This window comes from Phasianus colchicus, chromosome 4 (genome assembly GCF_987193195.1).
Source record: "Phasianus colchicus chromosome 4, bPhaCol1.hap1.1, whole genome shotgun sequence".
In the NCBI taxonomy this organism is placed as follows: Eukaryota; Metazoa; Chordata; class Aves; order Galliformes; family Phasianidae; genus Phasianus; species Phasianus colchicus.
The window spans coordinates 51193495-51214594 of NC_143439.1; the positions used below are offsets into that span (position 1 = coordinate 51193495).

The window sequence follows — 21100 nt, forward strand, 5'->3', positions numbered from 1 at the left end:
GTAATGTTTTTCATGGGAAGAACCTTATTCAGACATTAAGTTTACTTATAGAGGTCCCAAGAGAACAAGAGTGCAGAAGGCAATTAGCTTCTTTCAGCATTCTGCTGACATGGTACAAAACGCAAGCAAACCAATATGTTCTTGGAGAAACATGAATTTGCTGCTTTGTTGTGTAACAACAGATTGCAGCTGCCTAAGGTCAACTCACCCATGAGCAAGACTGGAAAGCAACAGTTAATCTTCCCATGGACATCCACTTCACAAGAGATATTGCCTTGAAAACAATCCAATTTCCACTTCAGAAAAGCAGTTAGAAGTTAAGTCACCTTCTCACGTGACAAGTTACAGGGAGCAACAAACATTATTAAAACTTGCTAGCTATGTAGCTCTGTGAAATACACATATACATACATATTATACTAGCTGTTGTTCGTTGCTTTTTTTTTTTTTCCTAAAATACATTGTAAATCATCCCAAATAATGTATTTGTTTCAAATTTACTTCATTTGAACAGGAAAACTGAAATAAGGTGAGTGCCAGCCTTTGTTTCCTATACCAACCGTCTTCCTAGTAACAGCTAGGTAATTTACAGAACTAACAAAGGTTAAAGTTTAATGCAGTTAATGCTAATGATTTTGACCAGCCAGTCCTAATGCAACAGAATGGAAAAGGAGAAAAACCAATATAAAAATATACCTGAATAACCCGCAAAACCTAACAAGACCCTTAATATACAGGGAACATAGAGAAAAATTCTTAACAAGCCACAGAATTAGGCTCTGCTTTGAATTTTGAAATGACCAACTCATAGAAAGCTTACTGACTTAGCATTATTTATTATGGGCTATTCAAACTAAAACATTTATCATACAATTTAATGAAAACCACTCAGCCTTTTGTGAAGAAATAGAATAGCTCACGGATCCAACTGCCCTGGAAATAGTTTCTAAATCGTTATCAAGAAGAGTCCACAATACAGTGCTTTCCTAAATACTTTCTGCATTTATGGAAAGCTATTGATGCAATGTTAATGGGCAGCAACATGAACAGAAAGCTATTTACTCAAGATCCCCTCCATTAAGATATAGCCAGGTCGCATTAGGGGAATTTGCTAGTTTTTCCTCCTAAGAATCATGGAATCATTGTCCTAAAAAGCAAGTGCTTCTAATTCCTGTTGATAATAGACACTCTCCTGTGTTTAGGATGGCCATATGTTTTACAGTAGGTGAAAGTTCAACTTTTTTTTTTTTTAAAGCTCCTTTCCCTCTCTCGCCCAGAAGAAGAGTTTGGAGAAAGCATCTTTGTAGAGCAATTCTTCCACAAACCCTTACAGAAGGCACCTTTAAAAGTTACAGTGTAAAATCTACTATGTCAGCATAAAGTGAAGTAAAAAAAAACAAAAAAACAAAAAAACCCAAAACCCTAAGTCTGGAAGAACATCCCACAGAGCACTGAATCACAACCAAGAGCACCTGCCTGAGCTTTTGGTGATTGACTGGATCTCATTTCTTCATTTAAACACTGGCAACTTCACTGGCTGTTCTCTCACTCTTTTAACTGCTACAGGGCAGCCAAGCATGGACATCCAAAAGTGAATTTGCATGCCCCACAACAAAACACAGATGTCACTGTCCTTTTTAGATAAAGCTGCACATTCAGCCCTACATGGACAAAAGTTGTCAAAACATTGATAAAAGGTAACCCCGAGACAAATGGAGCTAAGGGCTCATTCCTGAAAGCCATCCCAAGGAGAAGCCAACATGCCATTCTAGAAATACCTAAGAACAAGAAGCTGGAAGAGAAATTTTAGCAATGTTTCCGGATTATGAAACTGGTTCTTCTTTCTGACAAGAAATCCCACGTTGATATCCCATACAAAATTCACTACAGACCTACAGTGACAGATCTCTAGATCTGCAGCCTATGCCAACAACCACAGAGCCAGACTGATTTGTCTGAAAATGGAAGGTTCTCAAGATGTTCGTTAAAACATTAATGATGTTCCTCCATCACTACAGTCAGAGCAAGCTAGCTGGACTGATGGAAACAAGAAAACTGGAAATCATTCTACAGATATAGCTACTGTGCCTTTCCCAACAAAGTGTCTTACACTGGTAGCTCAGTGTAGGAAGTGAGATCTACAGAAAGACATGCTGATAAAAGTTTGTCTTCATGCTCATTTCTGGAGCTCCTACTACTGTGTCAATATTTGATAAATATCAAATTTTATCTGTATCATACTTTATTCAGTCACAAATTATAATGATAGACATAAAAATTCAGAATCTGTTCTGCTTTCGATGCTATGAGATTGCTATTCTAAACCTACCCAGTTTCTTCCAAAAGTAAATTTTGCTTCCCCCTTCACCCCCCTTTTCCTCTCTTCAGTTAAGGCTGAGTTCCTTTAGAAAATGGAATGCTAACTATGAATGGATGACTACCAAACACCAAACTTAGCTAAGCTGGATAATTCACACAGCTACACCCCCTTCACGGTGACTGAATTCTGACCTTCACAGTATTTCCAAGGTATTCTATATTTAAACACTTATTCACCAAGGAAACACAAAAGTGAGTGGTAAGCATTCCACATTTCTAAAACAGATGTCACTGACTTAACGAAGTCCCCACAGAAAGCTGGTGGGAGATACAAGGATGATCCCCTATGGGTCATGCTAAGAATCTAGCTGAAGGAGAGCAGTAAGGAAAGGAAGAAAAGTTTTCAAGGAAAGACTCCTTGCAAGTGTTGCTTTCTTTGACTCAAAGAATGACGTCAGCAGTAGGGACCACACCTAATACACAAGTGGATTGAGTTCTTCTGCGTTTGCTCTTTTAAGTGAAAAGCTTTATCAAACCTTTAGAAACACCAAACTGAGACAAAATGCTGCCTGAATTACAAAAAACTACACATTCGTTTGTATCCAATTCTGTACTTCACAAGCAAAATGTAGTATTAGCTCCCTAACCTATCTTTCCAAGTAAAAATGTGTTTTTGAAGTCCACACCAGTCACTGCCACACAGCTGTATATCAAGTGGAAATGCCAATCACATTCACAGAATGCTAAACCCTATGGGTTACATTTCAGTGGGATTTACCCAAAATTCCAGCATGTAGTTTTGGTTCACACTCGGGGTAACTACCAGTAGAGTTCTAACAGATATCAGGCACATCACTGTCCAAAATACCAAAACACTTCTAAAAGATCTCCTTTTCCATGGTTTGCCTTTGGGGAGATTGGAAGCTATACAAAGGTCCAAGGAAACAAAACCAGCATTAAACATTTATAGAGCGCTAACCATCTACATTTCCATGAAGCACTTCAGGGAGCTCACCTTATTGGTACTGCAGCAGCAAACCAGCGGTCCCATAAACTAATAACAGTATGACATTTGGCTATAGAGCCCCTTGAAATAAACACAAAGAACAGCAACAACAAAAAAGTTTGCTTGAAAATGCAAGAGGCTGTTTAGCTCAGCTCAGCACTGCCATTTTCAGCAGCCAGCACTGTGCCTGTATAACTGTACACACAGTCTGTTCTCAACCCTGTGATTTCACAGGCTATCTATACCTGAAAATCCTGTTTGGTTACTACATATCAAAGACTCCCCCTGGTAAAAAAAACAAAAACAACTTTTTTTTATGATGTTGCAAAGGCACAAAGAAAAAAGTCTAAAGCCAGCAACTTCTGAGTTACGAAGAAGCTTCCAGATATTTCAGCAAAGGTGAATTTAATGCATTTTTGAATAGCACTATCAACACTTACACATAAGTGCACACTGCCCTTGTAATGGATGGAGATTTATGATCTTATTCTCTTCACAGTGTACCTCATAGTGACAGACAGAAGTCTCATCCCCTGAAACTCTGGACAACCTCCTCAGGCTTGGCATTCTCATATATTTAAGCACTGATTCATCTCAGAATTTGTTACTGTAAGTCAATTAAGAATAACCAAACCCAATTCAGATGCAACTCAGTACAAATAACTCAGTGATGAAAGCAAGATTCAGGGACTAGATTTTTCCTTGCCTCAGCTTCTGCTCCCCAAGTTCCAGCTGGTCTTCCCCTCTATTCTTTCAACTGTCCGTCCTCCATGCAAATGGGAAGAAAGCTCCTCCATGAGCACATCTCTTGAGATGTTGTTTACATTTTTCACATGTGGATCTTTACATAAAAAAAAAAACCAAACAATACAGAGGCAGAGATTATTTTCCCCCCATCTTCCATTACTATTTCAGCTTAAACAGATGGACCATAAAGGTTTCTCATTACAGAAAAAAAAAAAAAAGTACTTATATGCAGGCTGTAAGTCAATTAACAGTGTTTCTAATGAGGATTTACTTGCTAAGACTCTAGTCAGCCTCTATAGCACATATAAAACCTCATCTATTTCAACCTCGGGAAATGGTTCTCATCATTTGATTCAAAAATTGTAAGCATTTATTGGCTGGCACAGGAAAAAAAAAAAGGTACGAACATCCCCTTAAAGGAGAGGGTTCTGAGAAATACCATTGCTTCTAAAGTCACAGGATGGTGGAAATCACAAACTGGAATCAAACTTGCAGCTCTGTGAGCTGACTTCTTCAAAGCAGTGTTTTGCCCAACCTTTCTCTCATGGATATTTCTATTTGGGGAACCCGAGGTCAAACCGCTGTGCTCATTTTCTCAGAAACATCTCTACTGCACATCCTATTTGCCTTCCAAAAAGCAGACCATGATTTCAAGCAGTACTTTAGATCATCATATGTAAATCAAAGTTAAACTGCCATGCCACACATACATACAATTAAAAAAAAAAAATCAAAACTTAGTTGCACTGTCTGCCTCTAATGGGACCAGGAACCTTTCCTGATCCTGCAGGATCAACTGGTGCTTTTGCTATGCTTTGGCACAGAGCACATTTATCACGTGAGGACAGTTAATTATCCTGATTTCTAGAGAGCTTTTTAGTGAAGGAAAGCAGTTTTCAGCTGGAGTCTAAGTGTTTTGTTTTCAATTTAAGAGGACAGGACCTGTATTAAGAAGCAAGACCAGCTACCTCATCTGCCTTGACTTACTAAATCTGAAGGTCGACAATGAACCTGAAAGTAGATACTCATAAGAAATTAATTCAGAAAGACATAAACAATTCAGCAAAAAAGCCTTTGTAAGCTGAAATCTGCATGATCGGGAATTTCACTATGGAAAGATCCACACCTCGTTAAGCAGCCTTAATGCGGATGCAGAGGACACTGCCATACTCATCTGTACAGCCACAAGGGCTGCGTGAGCCTGCCTGCATCCTGCACTTCTCCCATGGGGTTAAGGACATGTGAGCAAAGGGAGCTGTGTATTGAGAGAATAACCAGGCTGTGTATTGAGAGAAGGAAAAAGCAGGAGGGAGAATAAAAGTGAAGCAGCTCTGAAGAGAAGGTATCTGCTGAGTAAGAGCTGCTCCACCACGGGACCAACCTCATTGCAAATGCTGAGTGCACATTCCTCAGTCATTGCAGAGCCCCCGCAGGGACGCCGAGGAGTGACTGGCATACAGAGAGCAGCAGGCATGTGAAACTCTGGCTGTGATATGCACTTATGTGAGCGCTGTCAGCTGGTGACAATGGTTTTACCCCAAAAGGAAAGCAGCAGCAACCTCCCATTCTCTGTCAGGGGCACGGTGTGAACTTGGTACTGAAATCTGCCTCCTGTAGAAATCTGAAGTTTCCTGCATTGCAGGCATTCAGCCCAGGAGATGAACAGGGTCTTGTCTTCCAGCTCAGCCCACCGTGTTCAGGCTCTGAGATTTCTTCTACAAGAGGAACAGCAGCACCTGAGCCTTCTCGCCAGACTCACTCCTGATTCTTCCTTGACACTGATTCTCAGTTATTTTTCTGATTCTTGATACATTATCCCTGTATTCAAATATGTTTAGAAACAGGGCTATGGGGGTAAATGCACCAGCCTAAATGAGGGTTGTACCGCAGGATACCACCATCATTCATTCACTTCTCCAAATATCACCTTAGAAGTAAGATGGGTTTAAAACTAAGGCAGGCTTGATAAACTTCAAAGCTTTTGAAGCTGCAGACAGTGTCAAAACGAACAGTGAAGAGGGCTCCTTAAGAGAACAAGTCTTGGCTAAAAAGCAAGTCATTCACTAAGGGATTAAAGAAACCCACAGGTGTTCAGCTACGCTGGAAGCTGTGAGAACTGAGAGAAGAGCCAAGTCAGTACACTTAAACAAAACACCCTCATAAGTGAGTATGATATACCCTGAAAGAGAGCAGGAAAAAAGACAAGATAGGCCTTTCAGAATAGAAAGGAAAAGGAGGGGGAGGGATTCCTTGCTCTTCCTCATTTTCAACCTCTCATCCTCTTCCAGAGGCAAATTAATTGCATATGCAGTTTCTGACCTATACTATGAAGCAAATTGTCACTCCCATGCATTCTTCACTAGAGGCCTATCAGGCACTCATTCAGAAAAATAATAAAAAGAATGGCAGAACATCAACAAGACTACTTCTAACAATGCATATTGAATTGTATCAGAACTGCAGTAAAAAACAATTGACACTCCAGTAATGCTTAAAATACCCAAGCATTTCCACACTGAGTGGTACAGAAATTCCCTTTTTTGAAGCCTTGTGACCTTCCCAAACCGAGGAAAGGTCACAGGCAATCCTGCCTCAGTAGTCCTTGAAAAAAAAAAAAAAAACCACACTTCTTGTTTCACTATTGGCAATTTCAGAACACGTACTGTGAATATGCTCTAAAATCTGTTTTTCAGCACAGAAGAAACCCAAACGATCAGATTCTCAGCCTGAGCTCCAAGACGAGCCACCCATCCTGCAGCACCCGCACGCTTTTTGCTGGTGCTGGGGACCTATTCTCAGGGTACCTCAGGCCATAACAAGAAGACCTGCTGTTCCCAGCTCTCTCCTGAGACCAGTGGGAAATTGCCGTCCTGCAGCATGGGGAGGACAGAGCTACAGACAGCCGGCCAGGACTGACTGATCCACCGCACTACCATCATCACAGAACAAGCCTTGATCTTGACTGTAACTTTGCTTTTACACTGCTTTACTTTACCTTGTTAGCTTATAGTCCTGTAGACAACATTAGCTGAAGATAAGCATGCTTTTTACACTGTGTATGGTACTCTTTTTTTGTAACTAGAAAGACACACTATGCACAAACGGCTTAAGTAGCTGAGATTCTGAGCATGTACTTACTCGAACTGTCCATCTATACAACTTATTATAGGCTAAGAACTGCTTCATACTTTCTCTTTATTTAGTGGTCAATTCTTATCCGTGGCTTCTGCGAGGCTGCTTCTGAATAGAAGCTTACATTATAAAATTAAGTCAGAATCATACCTAGGACTAAAGTTGGCCGGCTTCATTTTACTTAAAGTATATCATAGAACCATAGAACGTCCTAGGTTGAAAAGGTCCACAATGATCAACTAGTTTCAACCCCTTGCTATATGCTGGTCGCCAACCATCCAGCCTGGCTTTGAATGCCTCCAATGGGAAGAAGTAAAAATACTGTTAGCAACCCTTGCTGTACTGCTCTCTCCTACTGGTGAATTGATGGCATACGAGTACACCATGCCTTGTTAAAAAAAACTGCATTTCCAGGTATTATTTGCAGAATGAAAGTTATGATGCAGATGGAAGTTAATGCAGTGAACTGAACATGAAGATCGAAGCACCTCTATTTATGAAAGTGTCTGCACTGTCTGCCTACAGCTGACCAAAGTTAGACTACACTTTGAATAAGCTGCATTGTAAGGTGCTTAGTCAAGGATTTCCCTGAAGTCAGTTTCTAATTTTATAAAAACATGCAGGAAAAACAGGTATAACTATTCTTCTTTTATTTAACTAATTTTAGCAGATTAAAATAAGTCACTGCTTCAAAGGTCGTTACCCAGCATGGTGGGTGCTGCATGCACCAACCCACACAGATTTGGCCAAGGCTTCTCCTCCAGTACACCCCAGGACTGGGCCTGCAGCACAGCACAGCTCACCCTAAGGAGCCTGTGCACAGACAGAAGACAACACAAAGACAGGAGTAACACAGCACATAAAAGTGGCAATGTAATGCTTATACAAGCACTAGGGGCTGATTTTACAGTACATGGGGGTACATTACTTCACCTGTACTTCTCCTGGCCAGAAAACCTGCACGCAGACCCTCAGCACTTTGTTCCTGGGTTGGGATAGTTTCAGCAGTCAGGGCCCAGCTTTGTTTCCATGGGGCTGTCTCCCCCACACCCTGCAGTCTCTCCCTGTTCTGAAAGGGGCCACCATCTTACAAACCCTGGCACAGCCCGCAGTTGTGCTGGGAGCGTCCAGCAGCGCTTCCTGCAATTTTACTGCTCAGACTTTGGCAGGCAGGATAGCTTTCTCTGTTCACAATCCTCATCTTATATTTTCTGAATACTCTGCCTAGTATTCCCTACCAAATTAGCGCTGATGATTAGCTGCCATTCAAAGAATAACACTAACCACTTGCAAGGAAACAGCAGTGCAATAATTGGCTTTGAAACCTCAGTAAACACTTGCGAGAACAAAATCAACAGTGCATTCCTGCAGGAGCCCCTGTTTCCCCCAGCAGAAGTTTGGCAAGTCTGCACACCATGGACTCTGCCCTGTGTCGTCCCCCCCCCCCGGCCTGCTGTTTGCTGACTGGTGGCTTTGTGCTCCTGACAAACTCACAGAAGCAAGGAGCATAGGCTGCCCCACACCACATCCTGCGGGATTCACTCCACTGCATCACTCCACCTGCAGATGAGGCCAGCGTGCTTGTGGCTGCTGGCACGGCATCATTCCCTCTGGTAGCACAGCACCGTGAGACAGAGTCACAGTGATGACAGGAGAAGGAACTGCTTAACACACGCCCCACCTGGCAGCTACTTAAACAGGTTTAAAAAAATAGAAAACAATGGGAAGAGGAAAGGATAAATTTCCACTTTTCTAAGCATAGCTAAAAGAAAGCAGACTCCTTTCTAAGACAGAGGAGAGCAAATCCTCCCTGCTGGGATCTAAATGGATGTGACATGGGCATAGTGTCATAGGCACTCCCGCCACCTTCCCAACACAGGGATTCCACCTGCTATGTGAGGGCTGCATTACAGCCATCAGCCAACCAGCCACACACACCTGGCACAACAGACCCAGGCTCTATGGATTCAACAAGCACCCATGAGTTTAACTTCAAGATCTAGTCTTATTTATTCAGGTAATTCCTCAGAGGAACCCTAACTCTGGCTGTCACAGAGCCTGCCTCACCCCATCCTCTCTGTGCTTTCTGCTGTGTCTCACCATAGACTAACATACGTATCATTTTAAATCCAGAACGATCCCTACTTTGGAGAGGGAAACAAAGCACATTTTTGAAACATCAGCTCTGAACCACGTTCCAGATTTGTTTAAGCCACCTCTACTGCTCTGCATCCATGTGCAGCTCCACAAAGTGTGCTGGAAGGTACTACTGAAGCCTCAGACACACAGAAGCAAAAGCCAGCACGTCACATACACTGCCGGACTTAAGTAAGCCAAATAAAGGCTAGCCAAGGGCCGTGCATACGTTCTGGGAAAAAAAAGTCTTAAACGAGCAGCGGGAGCGCAGTTACACGTATCCCAGAGCACGCACGAGGCGACTCCAGCACGTACCACACCTTCCCGCAGCTTTCACCGCTGCCTTCACCGCTGCTTTCCCCTCCGCAGCGCGCCGCTTCCAGCCCAACTTCCCCTCGCTGCTCGCCCCGAGCCGGCAGCAGGGCTCCGTCGCCGCCCGGAGCCCCACGGGACGCGTGCCGCCCCCCCGGCCGGGCCGTGCCCTCCGCCTACCTTGGCCACCCAGCTGAACAATGGGGACATCCTCCCGGCCGCCAGGCGCTCCGCGCTCCGGCCGCTCCCCCGCTGCCCGCCGCCTCCCCTTCATGCGCCCCAGCCGCCCGCCCGGAGCACTGCCCACGGCGGCGCCGGCGCGGGAAGAGCCGGCCAAGGCCGGGCCGGCAAGGGAAAGGAAAAGAAGGGAAGGGAAAGAAGGGCCGGGCCGGGGGCCACGTCCCGCCCCCACCGCGCTCCGCCTCCTCCCGGGAGCCGGGGCTCCCCGCGCCGGGCTGCGGGGGAGGGAGGGAGCTGCTATTGAGCTCAGTGGTCTTTTGAGCAGTTCGCAGTCACTCAATGATCACAACTCCCATAAAAAAAAAACAAAAAACTGCGCGTGGTCTGTGTAGTTTTTTAGGGGTATGGCAGAATCGAAGTAAACTAAGTAAAATCTTTCATTTGAAACCGTTGTGAAATGTTACGTTTGCAGTCAGGTTCACCTTTCCTAAGTTATCTAATAGCGATTCACATCAATCACAAGTAGACCTACTTCCAGAAACGTCACAGGATCGTCGAAAGGTTTGGGTTGGAAGGGGCCTTAAAGATCCCTTTCTGTGGGCAGGGGCACAACATTCCAGCATTGGAACAACATCCAATCCAGCCTTGAACGCCTCCAGGGATGGACGGGGCATCCACAGCTTCTCTGGGCTGCCTGTGCCAGTGCCTCACCGCTCGCATTGTGAAAAATTTCTTCCTACTGTCTAATCTTAATCAACCTTCCGTTAGCTTACAAGCAGTCCTGTCACGGCACTCTCTGATAGAGCCCCTTTCCAGCTTTCCTGTAGCCCCTTTTAAGTTCTAGAAGGCCGTAGTGAGGTCTTCCCAAAGCCTACTCTTCTCCAAGCTGAACAAACCCAGCTTCCTCAATCCTTCTTCATAGGAGAGGTGCTCCAGCCCTCTGATTATCCTTGTGGTTCTCCGGACCTGGACTCCAACGCTGAAGGCAATACAGCAGGTGGCATCTCTCGAGAGTAAGAAAGCTGTCAGAGCATTTCAATAGTACAAAAGTCTACAGCAGGTGAAGGGACGTGACCCACTTCCCTGACAGGAAGATTTTCAGCTCAGCTGTTCCTCTGCTAGCCCACCTCTGAGCACACAGCCCTGCTGTATGCAGTTGAGCTGCAAGAAAACAATTGATTTTCCTCAGTTTGGAGGAAGGACACTGAATTAGGGGAAAAAACGCTTGGATTTCACAGGAAATGATTTGCTTGGGTCAAACAAAAAGCCCTTTATTTTCCATCCCCTCATAGAGATAAAGTAAAGAGAGAGAGCTTTGCAAAATCTGAACAGTACAGCATAGTGCTTCATCTTATGCTTCTTCCCAACAAAGTTCATCTGCTCAAAGTTAGATGAAGAAGCACCAAATGCAGCTTCTTGCTCTGCCCAAAGCTGTGCTCACCTGAGCAACCGAACTGCTGAGGAACACTATGCGAACAAATCAAAAAACAACAAATCAGAACATCAACCCAGAATATTAAGACCTACTTAGAAAAGGTGACTAGAACACATGGCTGAAAGAATGTGCCTTGGAAACATAATGTCTCTGGCCACGACATGTGTGGTGGTGTGTGCTTAGCTGTGGTCTGGCATGGCAGTTCCTTGGCCAAGCTGAGCTGGTTGTGGTGGGACCAGAGAAAATCTACTTCTCTTAAGTATTAGGGCTCTCTAGTGGAGTCTTTAATCTAAATACTAGTTTACCCACTTTTAAAATTAACTGAGCATTCACCAGTTTAGGTGGCATGCTCAAAGATTTATCGCTAGTCAGGGGGGACATCTAATGTGGGATTTTGAAAACCCATAGACTCCCTTTCCTGAGCAACATCTGCCGGTGAGACACAAAATACTAACAAGTATAAGCTAACTAACAACATGCAGCTTAGTTACAGTGACTTTCTCATGGCTGGAGAGCCAAAAGCCTGCTGCCTGGAGATGTTTTTTAATTAATTTAAAACCAATGTAACAGCTTCTATAATTAAAACCATGACAAACACATTTCATATTTTCATAAAAGGAGAACAGAGATCCCTTTTTCTATAGATGAAAGTAAAAGTGATTCACGAGGATGACCGATGGTTCATTCTGTCATTACAATGGTGGCCATGGGCAATTTGACCATTTGGACATTTTTACCCATAAACCTAATAAATTGTATGAGCAACACTCACTCTGGTGGTGGTCTCAAAGGTTTATTGGCATGACAATGGTGAGATATTCTCCCTGCTGCTAGTGCTTCTGATGTATGGATTTTTTTTCTGATACATTTTTTTCTCTGGGCTTTAAACTTGGCACCTTACAAAACATCAGAACTACTTAAATTTAATGTAGGTTTACTTCAGGCAAGAAGAATGCAGAGCATCATGTGCTGCTTAGAGTTGTACAGTGTATCTGTTCTGTGGTGGTAGCATTAGAGCTGTATTTCTGTAATGCTGAACATGAACAATATTATGTCTAAACCATCATTTCTGCCCTTTTCTCTGAAGAGATCCTGCCAGCTTGGGAACTTTTCCAGCTCCCCCTTCCTGGCTGGCACCCTTCCACAGTTTCAAACTAACAATACACACATATCCTCCGAGTCTCTGTTAAATGCTGATGTCAGTCAGGAGACTTGGCTTCTAGCCCTGACTACCACCAGCTCAAAGAGTTGGCCTCAGTGCATCACTTTGTGCTACTTAACTTCTAAACCTGCTGCCTGCAGTTGTTATAGTGATGTATGACTTATATGTACTAAGAAATCTTCTACATGTTACAGGGCTGGTAGGAAGAGCGGTCATGTGTTGAATGTGCTGAATTAAGAGAAAGTAACAGTGAATGAATTCCAACTTCTGCTGTTAACGTCATTTTCAGGCATGCTACTTCACAACTCCTCCTGCTTTAGTTTGTCTGTTGAATGGAGATGGTATATGCTAGCCTTGAAGGAAGAGAGACTGGGTATACTCACAGACATGTGAGTAATGCTGGCAGCTAGCTTTAAATGTTCAGATATAAAAATGTTTGTAATGCATTAAATTCTTCTGTGTAAATGAAAAAGTCTCTGTTTTGCTCACCTTCCAGAAAAGCAATGTAGCAAAAACAATAACTACATTCATTTTCAGGATATTCAATTGAAAAGGAAACCTCTGTATTTTTCCGTTTTGAATTTGGCTTGTACAAATAACTGTCTCTCCAAAAATACTGTATATCCATTTTGGGTAAATGGAAAAATTCAGGGCCAGGGCAAATGACATCTGTATTGCATAAACAGTAAGTAGCACTTGACACCATCTTATCTAAGTGTACAATCTTTTTTTAAAAAAGTAACCCTTGTGCATATGAACAGTTCCATGTTATGATGGAAAATATTAGCAAGATATTTGTCTCTTTTTAAACATAGCAGCAATTAAAATGCTTCAAAGCCCCAACTTTGAAAGCTCACATTGTCAGAACAAGGATTTTTCTGTTTTATAGATGTCTTTCAAAAATTTACACATACACAAATACCCTCATTATTTCTCCTAAAAAAAAAAAAAAAAAAAAAAAAGCTCTGCATTAAAAGAAACCATTTGGAGAGAAAGAGAGAGAGGGGAGATACAAGTTGTATTAAGAAGGAAGGGGACTATTCTCAACCTAACTCAGAAAAGGAACATCTTCTGACTCACTCTCCTCTGATTTTAGCTTTCTTTAAGTTTAATGGTCATAAATATTTTTTAAGAGTCTTCACAGTATGTCACCAGTTAATGAAGTCTCACAAGAAATTGCATTAATGGTCACAAACCCGAGAACTAGACTCTCCTGCTGCTTTTGTTTTAATTTTGATGGTGGTTTTCAAGTACACCCCATTCCCTTTTTAATTTGTTTTTGCCCTGATTTTTTTCTTTAAACCTGCTTCTGCAGCTCTTCTTCTCATGAATTATCCCCTCTGCCCAAATCACCTGTTACAAGCTCCCTTTGTCTTCTTTCCTATTAGGGTCTCATCCACACAAAGCCTTTGTAAGTGCAATTGAGAAAATGTAAGAAAACAATAAGCCTGTCAGTAATTACCAGTATTTGTTATTTGGCCTTTGTTTCAAGCATCCTCTATTTTTATCCTTCGTTACTTAGTTTTAACCATTCATTAAGATATCCTTGAGCCTTGTCTCATCCCTTCCCATTCCAGGAGTGGGCTAGATGGTTTCTCCTTTGTCAGAGGAACGAGATAGAAAAGAAGTTATTATTGCACTAATACTGCTTGTCATAAGAATTCTCAACATTAATAATATTTTATTAATAATGTACAACTATGTTAGAAGATACCAAAATAACACAAGAATGTTAAGCTACCTCTATTTTAAGAAAAGACAAACAATTCATCTGGATCCACTGAAGGAAGAGAATACTGAAAAGATCAGACTTTCCTCTATCCAAATATTAATCATGAGTTTTGTTACTCATTTTAGCTAAATTCAAACAAATTCCAATTTCTTGATGCAAAACAAAGTAAAAGATTCATCATAAAACCAACAAACCTTCTCAAACAAGACCTGCATCAGCCCCATGAGAAGAAGTAACTGGCTGGCAGCAGCTGTTCCCTTAGGCAAAGTGCAAAGGAACCCACTGTCTGGAGCTGCATGTACACGCTGAAGATGAAACCCATTTTCTCACTGAAGAAAACATCACGGCTTCTTAATGGCTTTCAGATACTCAGTGGAAAGGGAAATGACAGTGTTTTGGGTAGATTTTGTACAGTTTGTCAGTTAAGAGTGTAGACTGAAGAGTTTTGGCTATCTGCTAAGCAGTAGTAGCAGGAAAAACACAAGACTTTGGGCTGGTGCCTAGAGATCACATGCAATCCTCTTCTTGTGTAGCAGACTGACAGAAGAGAATGATTTCTTGTCAGAGCTCTGGGCACCACCCTTTCTAGACTCTTTTGCCAATTTTAGCATCCATGTGATTATTCAGCTACAAAATTTGTAATTGCTAAGAAGCCTTGATTCAAGTGACAGAATGGTGATCCTACAGCATGTATGAAAGTAAAACAGGAACCCAGGTTCCCTGCTCAGCAGTGAAATAAAATCCTCCAAATGCTACGGTCAATGCTAGGTCAACTAGAGCAAGATCAGGAGAGTATGAGACAATGAAATGATCCATTATAAGGTTAAAGTAGCTTTATGAGTTGCTACCACTATCTTAAGATTCTTCCCCATGGGTCTGATTTGGAAACTTTTCTCTTCTGCCCTATTGTGAGGTAGTTCTTTGTGACAGCAGATGCTTGATTCAGAAAGTTCCAAGCAGAAAGGTTTTGTAGTCTTTCATCAAAAAAAAGGGACTGGGGAAATGCTGCCATCATCCATAAGGGACACCTCTTCCCAAAACAATAAATGGTATAGAGAACCTAAAACCAAATAGAAGTATCAGCTCCTGAAGTTGGCTATGAGACAAGCTGACAAGAGGACACTTTTAGAAATACAGCATCTGACCAAAAAACATGAGCGATGCCAAGAGAATCTAAGATATCCTGGTACAGAAATGACTGCTGTGATGTTAACATAACAATACATGGAGAAAAAAAAGAGCAAAGTTATCCAACAAACAGTGTAACAATAAATACAATCCAACTGTAGGGTCCTGATATCCATTTGCATACATTGAGGCTATCTAATGCAAAATGCGCATCTGGACTGATATCATCCTGATACATCAAATGCTTCCAAAAACACCAATGAGTAACCTTCGGGTTGGCAAACATCATGCTGGATTGAGTATTTTCTGTCTTCTCAAAGACAGGAAAAAAAACTCCTTGAAGTTGTCAGGGACTTTGCCATGGGCACTGACTAGTTCAGCTAATGCACGATCATATGTATACATTCTACCGCGATCAAATACGCACTGCTGAGTGAGCTGGTTGTGACCAGTCGACCAGATGTTCATCAAAGAGAGAAAACAGAACAAAACAAAAACAACCAACCAAACACATTCTGTAGGTAAGTTCAGACAGACCTGTAAAGATATCACTTCAGCCTGAAAGGCTGGAGGCAAGAAAACCACAAGGACAATGTGGGAAGCAAACAACAGGGAAAGCACTGCACACAGTAGGAACTTGCCAGAAGAGGTATCGGAGGTTCCAAGCATTTACACTGTTTTGGGATGGAGGATTTTCTGGCAGCTATGTAACTGGAGAAGGATGAGTGGAGCAAAGTGGCAAATTGCACAGAGAATGGAGTTCAAAACTAACGGGGCTGCTCCTACCATACAGAGACAAAGACAGGTGGAACCCTTGAGGTCATCAGTGTGATCTTGACTGTGGCTGAAGTAGACACCTCCCATATCCCTCCCTGTAGGCCAGTATTTTTTTGCTCTTCTCAATGTGACCAAGCTGAGGGACAGCTAGCTAAGCTCTGCAAGATGCTGAGAAACATCTAGGAAGAGAGCAGCAGCAGCCGCCTCCACAGGGACAATGCACATCTGCACACACCCCCGACATGATTGGATAAAGCATAAAATAGTATCGATGCCAGAGTTTTTTTTCTTTTTAACACTCATCCCACCCCTGGCAACAGGGCATGAAGGATGCGATAATTAAAGGTGGATTAACATCCCCAACATTATAAAAAAAAAAAAAAAAAGGCCACAGAAGGACTTTGTGCCCTCCTCCTCCAGACTCCCATGCTTCCTGCTTCCTCACAGCAACCACCGAGAGGTCTCCAGAACAAAAAACAACCAAACAAAAAACTGAAAGTTTCAGAACACTTTTCTGAAATGCAGTTAACTAAAGGCTACACTTAAAGTGTTCCCTGATCCTGAAACTTAAATGGTTAAGCCAAGTAACTTACACAGGAAGACAGATGCTTCTTGTGAAAATGTGTCTCGTTTCCTTTGTGTAAAAGCACGATCTCACACAGGAAAATACTTGTAAATACTACACACTTCTAATAATGGATAAGTTAATCAGCAAAAAAAAAAAAAAGTTAGAAAGTGTGGAGGAAAAACAGACTGTCAGCAGAAAAAGTTTTTATATTTAACTAGGTAAGTAAAATGTCACAGTTGTAAAATTTATCTACTCTGTGTGCAGTGGGTTCACATAACTACACATTCCTACTAAATGGAGCCTCATGTTAGCTAAGATGATTATATGCAGTTTATTCTCCTATATTATTCATTACTGAACATCTATAAAATGAACAATTTTAAATGCTACCATTATGGAGTTGTAGCTTAGCTGCTTTGTTCACAAAATTAACAAAAACTTGAAAACAATCCCACTGCCATATAATATGCACTGCATATTATTTTGTGCATTTCAGTTGCAACAGCAGTAACCTAGTGAAGTATATTGAACTCCACAGTGGGAAGAGCCATGCAAAGTAGCCGGTTATCAGTTCTCCACAATATAAATTAATAACTTAAAAAAACTTTAAAAAAGCTCTGATATATGCAAAGATCACACTGCTGCAGAAATCAGTTATGAGAAATCAATCTCCATGGACAGTTCAGAGTCTATGGAAATTTTACTGGAGTTGAAATATTCTAAAGCACATCCCAAAATAAACAGAAGTAGTAAAATAATAACACTTAGAACAAAACTTTAACCCCCTTTTTCTCCTCATTAGATGGTAATGTGCTTGTTTTTGCTGGGAAATAGCTTAACAATAAAGAATATCAGTTCAGGTTTACATCTCTACAGGTACAGGGGCCAGAGCTCGCATGGTGCTAGTGCGGTTTATGTACAATGAGCATGCAGGTGTGAAAGCTATTCATCTGAAAAAGATCCAGTCCTACCCCACTCAATCACAGACTCGGTTGCTACTACATCCTTATGCACCTTAAATGTAGGTAACAAAAAGAGGAAACAACTACCGTATTGTCCTGTTCTTTTCCAGAATCAAGCTGAAGAAACTTCAGTTTCTGTAACGTTGCCCTCATGTCATCAGTCTGGACAAGACCCCAGCAGGAACTGGAACAGGCTCTGTCCCACAGCCCCAGCCAACTGGCAGTGTGCAGCTGGCCTGACCCACGCTCTGCACCCCTTCCCATCGCCAGCCCTTCCTTTGCTTACAAGCTGCAGCACAGTCCTGCCCTAGAAATTTCCTGTGTCACGTGGCACTCAGAACGCCACTGGAAACTTCCTAATATAATGACTTGCACGTATGGTAACTTTATATAATGCATATAGAGCTGCATTTTTAATAAGTGAATTGCAATTTTTGTTTTGTGTTGCGTTGTTGATTATATTCTTTCTTCTGTCCTGAGAGCGGAAAATTTTATCAGTGATGTTCCCTCCCACACACGCATTCATTTACAGCTTTTATCTCTACCCTTCCGACCTTCTTCTCAAAGCTTATAAAGTGCACCTTAGGCAGCTCTGTGGGCTCTTTGCTGTGATTTCGGACAGCTTTGGCTAAGTTGCACTGTCTTTCAATAACAGTAAAGCCAAAATGGCAATAAAACATCTCTAAAGTCTGGTATGGACAGTGTTTGAATCCTATCTGAAAAGACACTTTTCCTGCTATTCAGTTAACTTTTCATTCAGAAATTTGCAGTTTCAGGTTTCATTATAAACTGCATTCCACGTGAAGTTATTCTAAGCCAGTTCTGTCTGATTGGTAAAAACACATCAAAAATCATTTGTGAAATACAACGTGCAATGCAGAGACAGCAACAGGATTTGCCTTTGTTGAGCTTTTGTGGTTTTGATAAAGCTGAATTGCTTCAAAGGGCTCAGGATACATTGCTGGAAGACACGGCTGCACATTTCTGCCACATGTGCTGACTGCACTTCCGCTCCTCCGCAGGAACAATGGGAGCCTTAAGACTCTGAATCAGCTCTCCCCAACCCACAAATCCACATGGACAAAGCAGATTTGCTCAGAACAGGTCACTTTAACCATTTCTTCCGACTGGGAGAGCTAGGATACCATCGCTACAAGATTCCTGGAGTAAAATTAAGGAAATGTGTACACGTTTTCAAGAAAAAAGCTTAAAATGTGTAGCATCCTACTTAAAGAAATAAAGTTAGAATAAAATAATTATGGATTGATTTTGCCATTTCCTCCCTCCCATGTATTACTAATACCAACTAGTAATTTTGATGTTCCAGAAAAGCTTGCACGCATCTGGATGGATGTGCCGGACAGCAGGACTCCTCTCTGACAGTCACACCCTACAACAATGCTGGAACATGGTAAGTTCAGCTACCACTGCAGCCTTTGAGTTTGAGGTCACAAGTCTGATTGCATTCAGGCCCAAAGAACCTCAGCAGTTATCTGAACAAGGTCAGATAAATTCTTAGTCTTCTGTTGGTTCCAATCATAATTAGTTTACAATTTAAGTTTAGGCTAGCTTTAATTCATTTTCTCTATTTTTAAAATGCAAAAAACTGTAACATTAAAGCCAAAGAGTTAAATGTATAGAGATTACATCATCTCATTGTATATCCGTGTTAACCCCCATACACGTGTTTGATTTCACTCACAACCAAGTTCAGATTGAGCTCCAGTAGAAACTACCTCCTGTTTTCTTTGTTTGATGTCCCTGGGAACATTTCTGACCCTTGCAAACACAGCTTGCTTGTGGATACTCTATTAAAACACCAAAACTTTAAAGCTTGCACTGAAACAAAACGAAACAGCTTCATTTTAAAGGAAAACTGGAAACGTATCTTTTCTACAGTGCTCTGCCTACCTGATGAGTGCTCACTGGAAACCTCCTACCAGCAAAATGTGCCTGCACATAAACAATGGACTGCTGTTTGCTGCCTGCTGGATGTAACTAGTTCACTATGGAGTCAGCACCTTACATGTAAATGATATTCTGAAGTCCTGCGACTTTCTAAAAGTCAAACTCTGGTGGTGAGGGCCTGGTGAAAAGTTAGAAGTGTATTATAATCAAGCTCAGAATGTGATGGAGCTAATGTTTTTACATCGATCAGACATCCTGCTGTGGGGAACTGAGACATCCCAGAGTATCAGCCAATACCAAACACTGCCTCAAGGAGCACATTTTATTTTCTAAGTCTAATACTGAAGAACACACGGTATTTTCTTAGCAACTCCAGCAACACCCCTACTTCAGTTCTAGAGGCACCTTCACGTATTGTTGGCTCCTTTGCTAGCTCATAATATAGCAAAATAGCAACTTGTTTCATGTAGGGAGAACCTAAATAGAACTTTGACAATGCAATTTGGAAAAAGAAAGAAAAATGGGAATCACAGCACTGAAATTCTCCTCTATAGCCCATCAGGCTGTGACTTCAGCTAGTCTTAGATTAAGCCATCAGTATCTTTAGGATAAGACGAAGAATTCTCCTGCTGGTGGGAAGCAAAAGCAAGGGAGGGGAGAACCATCACAGCCAGCATAGCATCATACATTTCCTCGGGACAACCACTAAGTGGCACTTGAACACCTCGGCTTCAGCCATAACGGGCCTGCAAATCTGTGATAAGCAGGGAAAAAAGTAATCCAGTCTGGGAACTTTTCTCTTTTAAGAACAGTGAAGTTCTGCAATTACAGAACATTTTCCAAGGGTCTGACTACATTAAAAAAAATACTGGTGTACAAAAATAATGGTGTACAAAAATGCCATGCAAAGGCAGCAGCACTGCACAGTGCCCTCCAGAAAAATAAAAACTGCTGCCTCTCCCAAATCCCAGTGTCACTTTGGAAATCAAAGCACTTTACTTCGCACTGCTGTGATATTCTGAACTATGTATGAAGCTGGGAAAACAAAAAGCATCTTCAAGTTCTTGGTCAGACTAAAGAGAACCTGACTTCTGGGCACAACTTATAACAGAGCTGTGCATGTCAGAGCAGGCTTTGAACAGTGCAGAGAAACAAAGAAGTAAATGGAATTCTGTGCGTAAGACCTCAGTGTATTACTGCTTCCTAAACATATGTCATAATCTCATTTGATTTGAAATCAAAGGAGAGAACCCTATTTTTCTACTAGTGATGCTGAATTGACTACATTAATCATCCCAAACATGCTAAAATGCATTGTAGAGGTTTTCTTTTTAATTGGTTTTGAAAGTGGTTCTGTCAAAAATTTCTCAAATTGAATTAACCACAGAAACTGGACGTCAAGTACCTACATGCTCAGCTTCCTTACTGCAAGTATTTCTGTCATACTTAATGGAATTAGCCTGACATTAAAGCACATGTATTTTCAGCATCAAAGATTCAGAGATAAGACTCACCTATGGTTTGCTTTTAATCTCTCAAAAAAAAAAAAAACAACTCTATTTTAGTTAGCCACATTTTGAGACGTACAACATACCT

At 41.7% G+C, this 21100-nt stretch overlaps 1 protein-coding gene across 10 annotated transcripts in view; it reads right to left on the reverse strand.

Moving 5' to 3' along the window:
* TBC1D1 (TBC1 domain family member 1) overlaps positions 1–21100 on the reverse strand; it is a 95999-nt gene that overhangs the window by 57287 nt on the left and 17612 nt on the right. The window contains exon 1 of one of the 10 annotated variants that reach the window (XM_090139566.1): positions 17684–18266. The exons of 8 other annotated variants lie outside the window; for them this stretch is intronic. In XM_090139566.1, coding sequence (XP_089995692.1) covers positions 17684–17860 — 177 coding nt within the window. In that variant the 5' untranslated portion in view covers positions 17861–18266. Of the gene's footprint in view, positions 1–9832; positions 10020–17683; positions 18267–21100 lie in introns of those variants that run through there. One more of the 10 variants, XM_031588464.2, reaches the window with a different exon arrangement.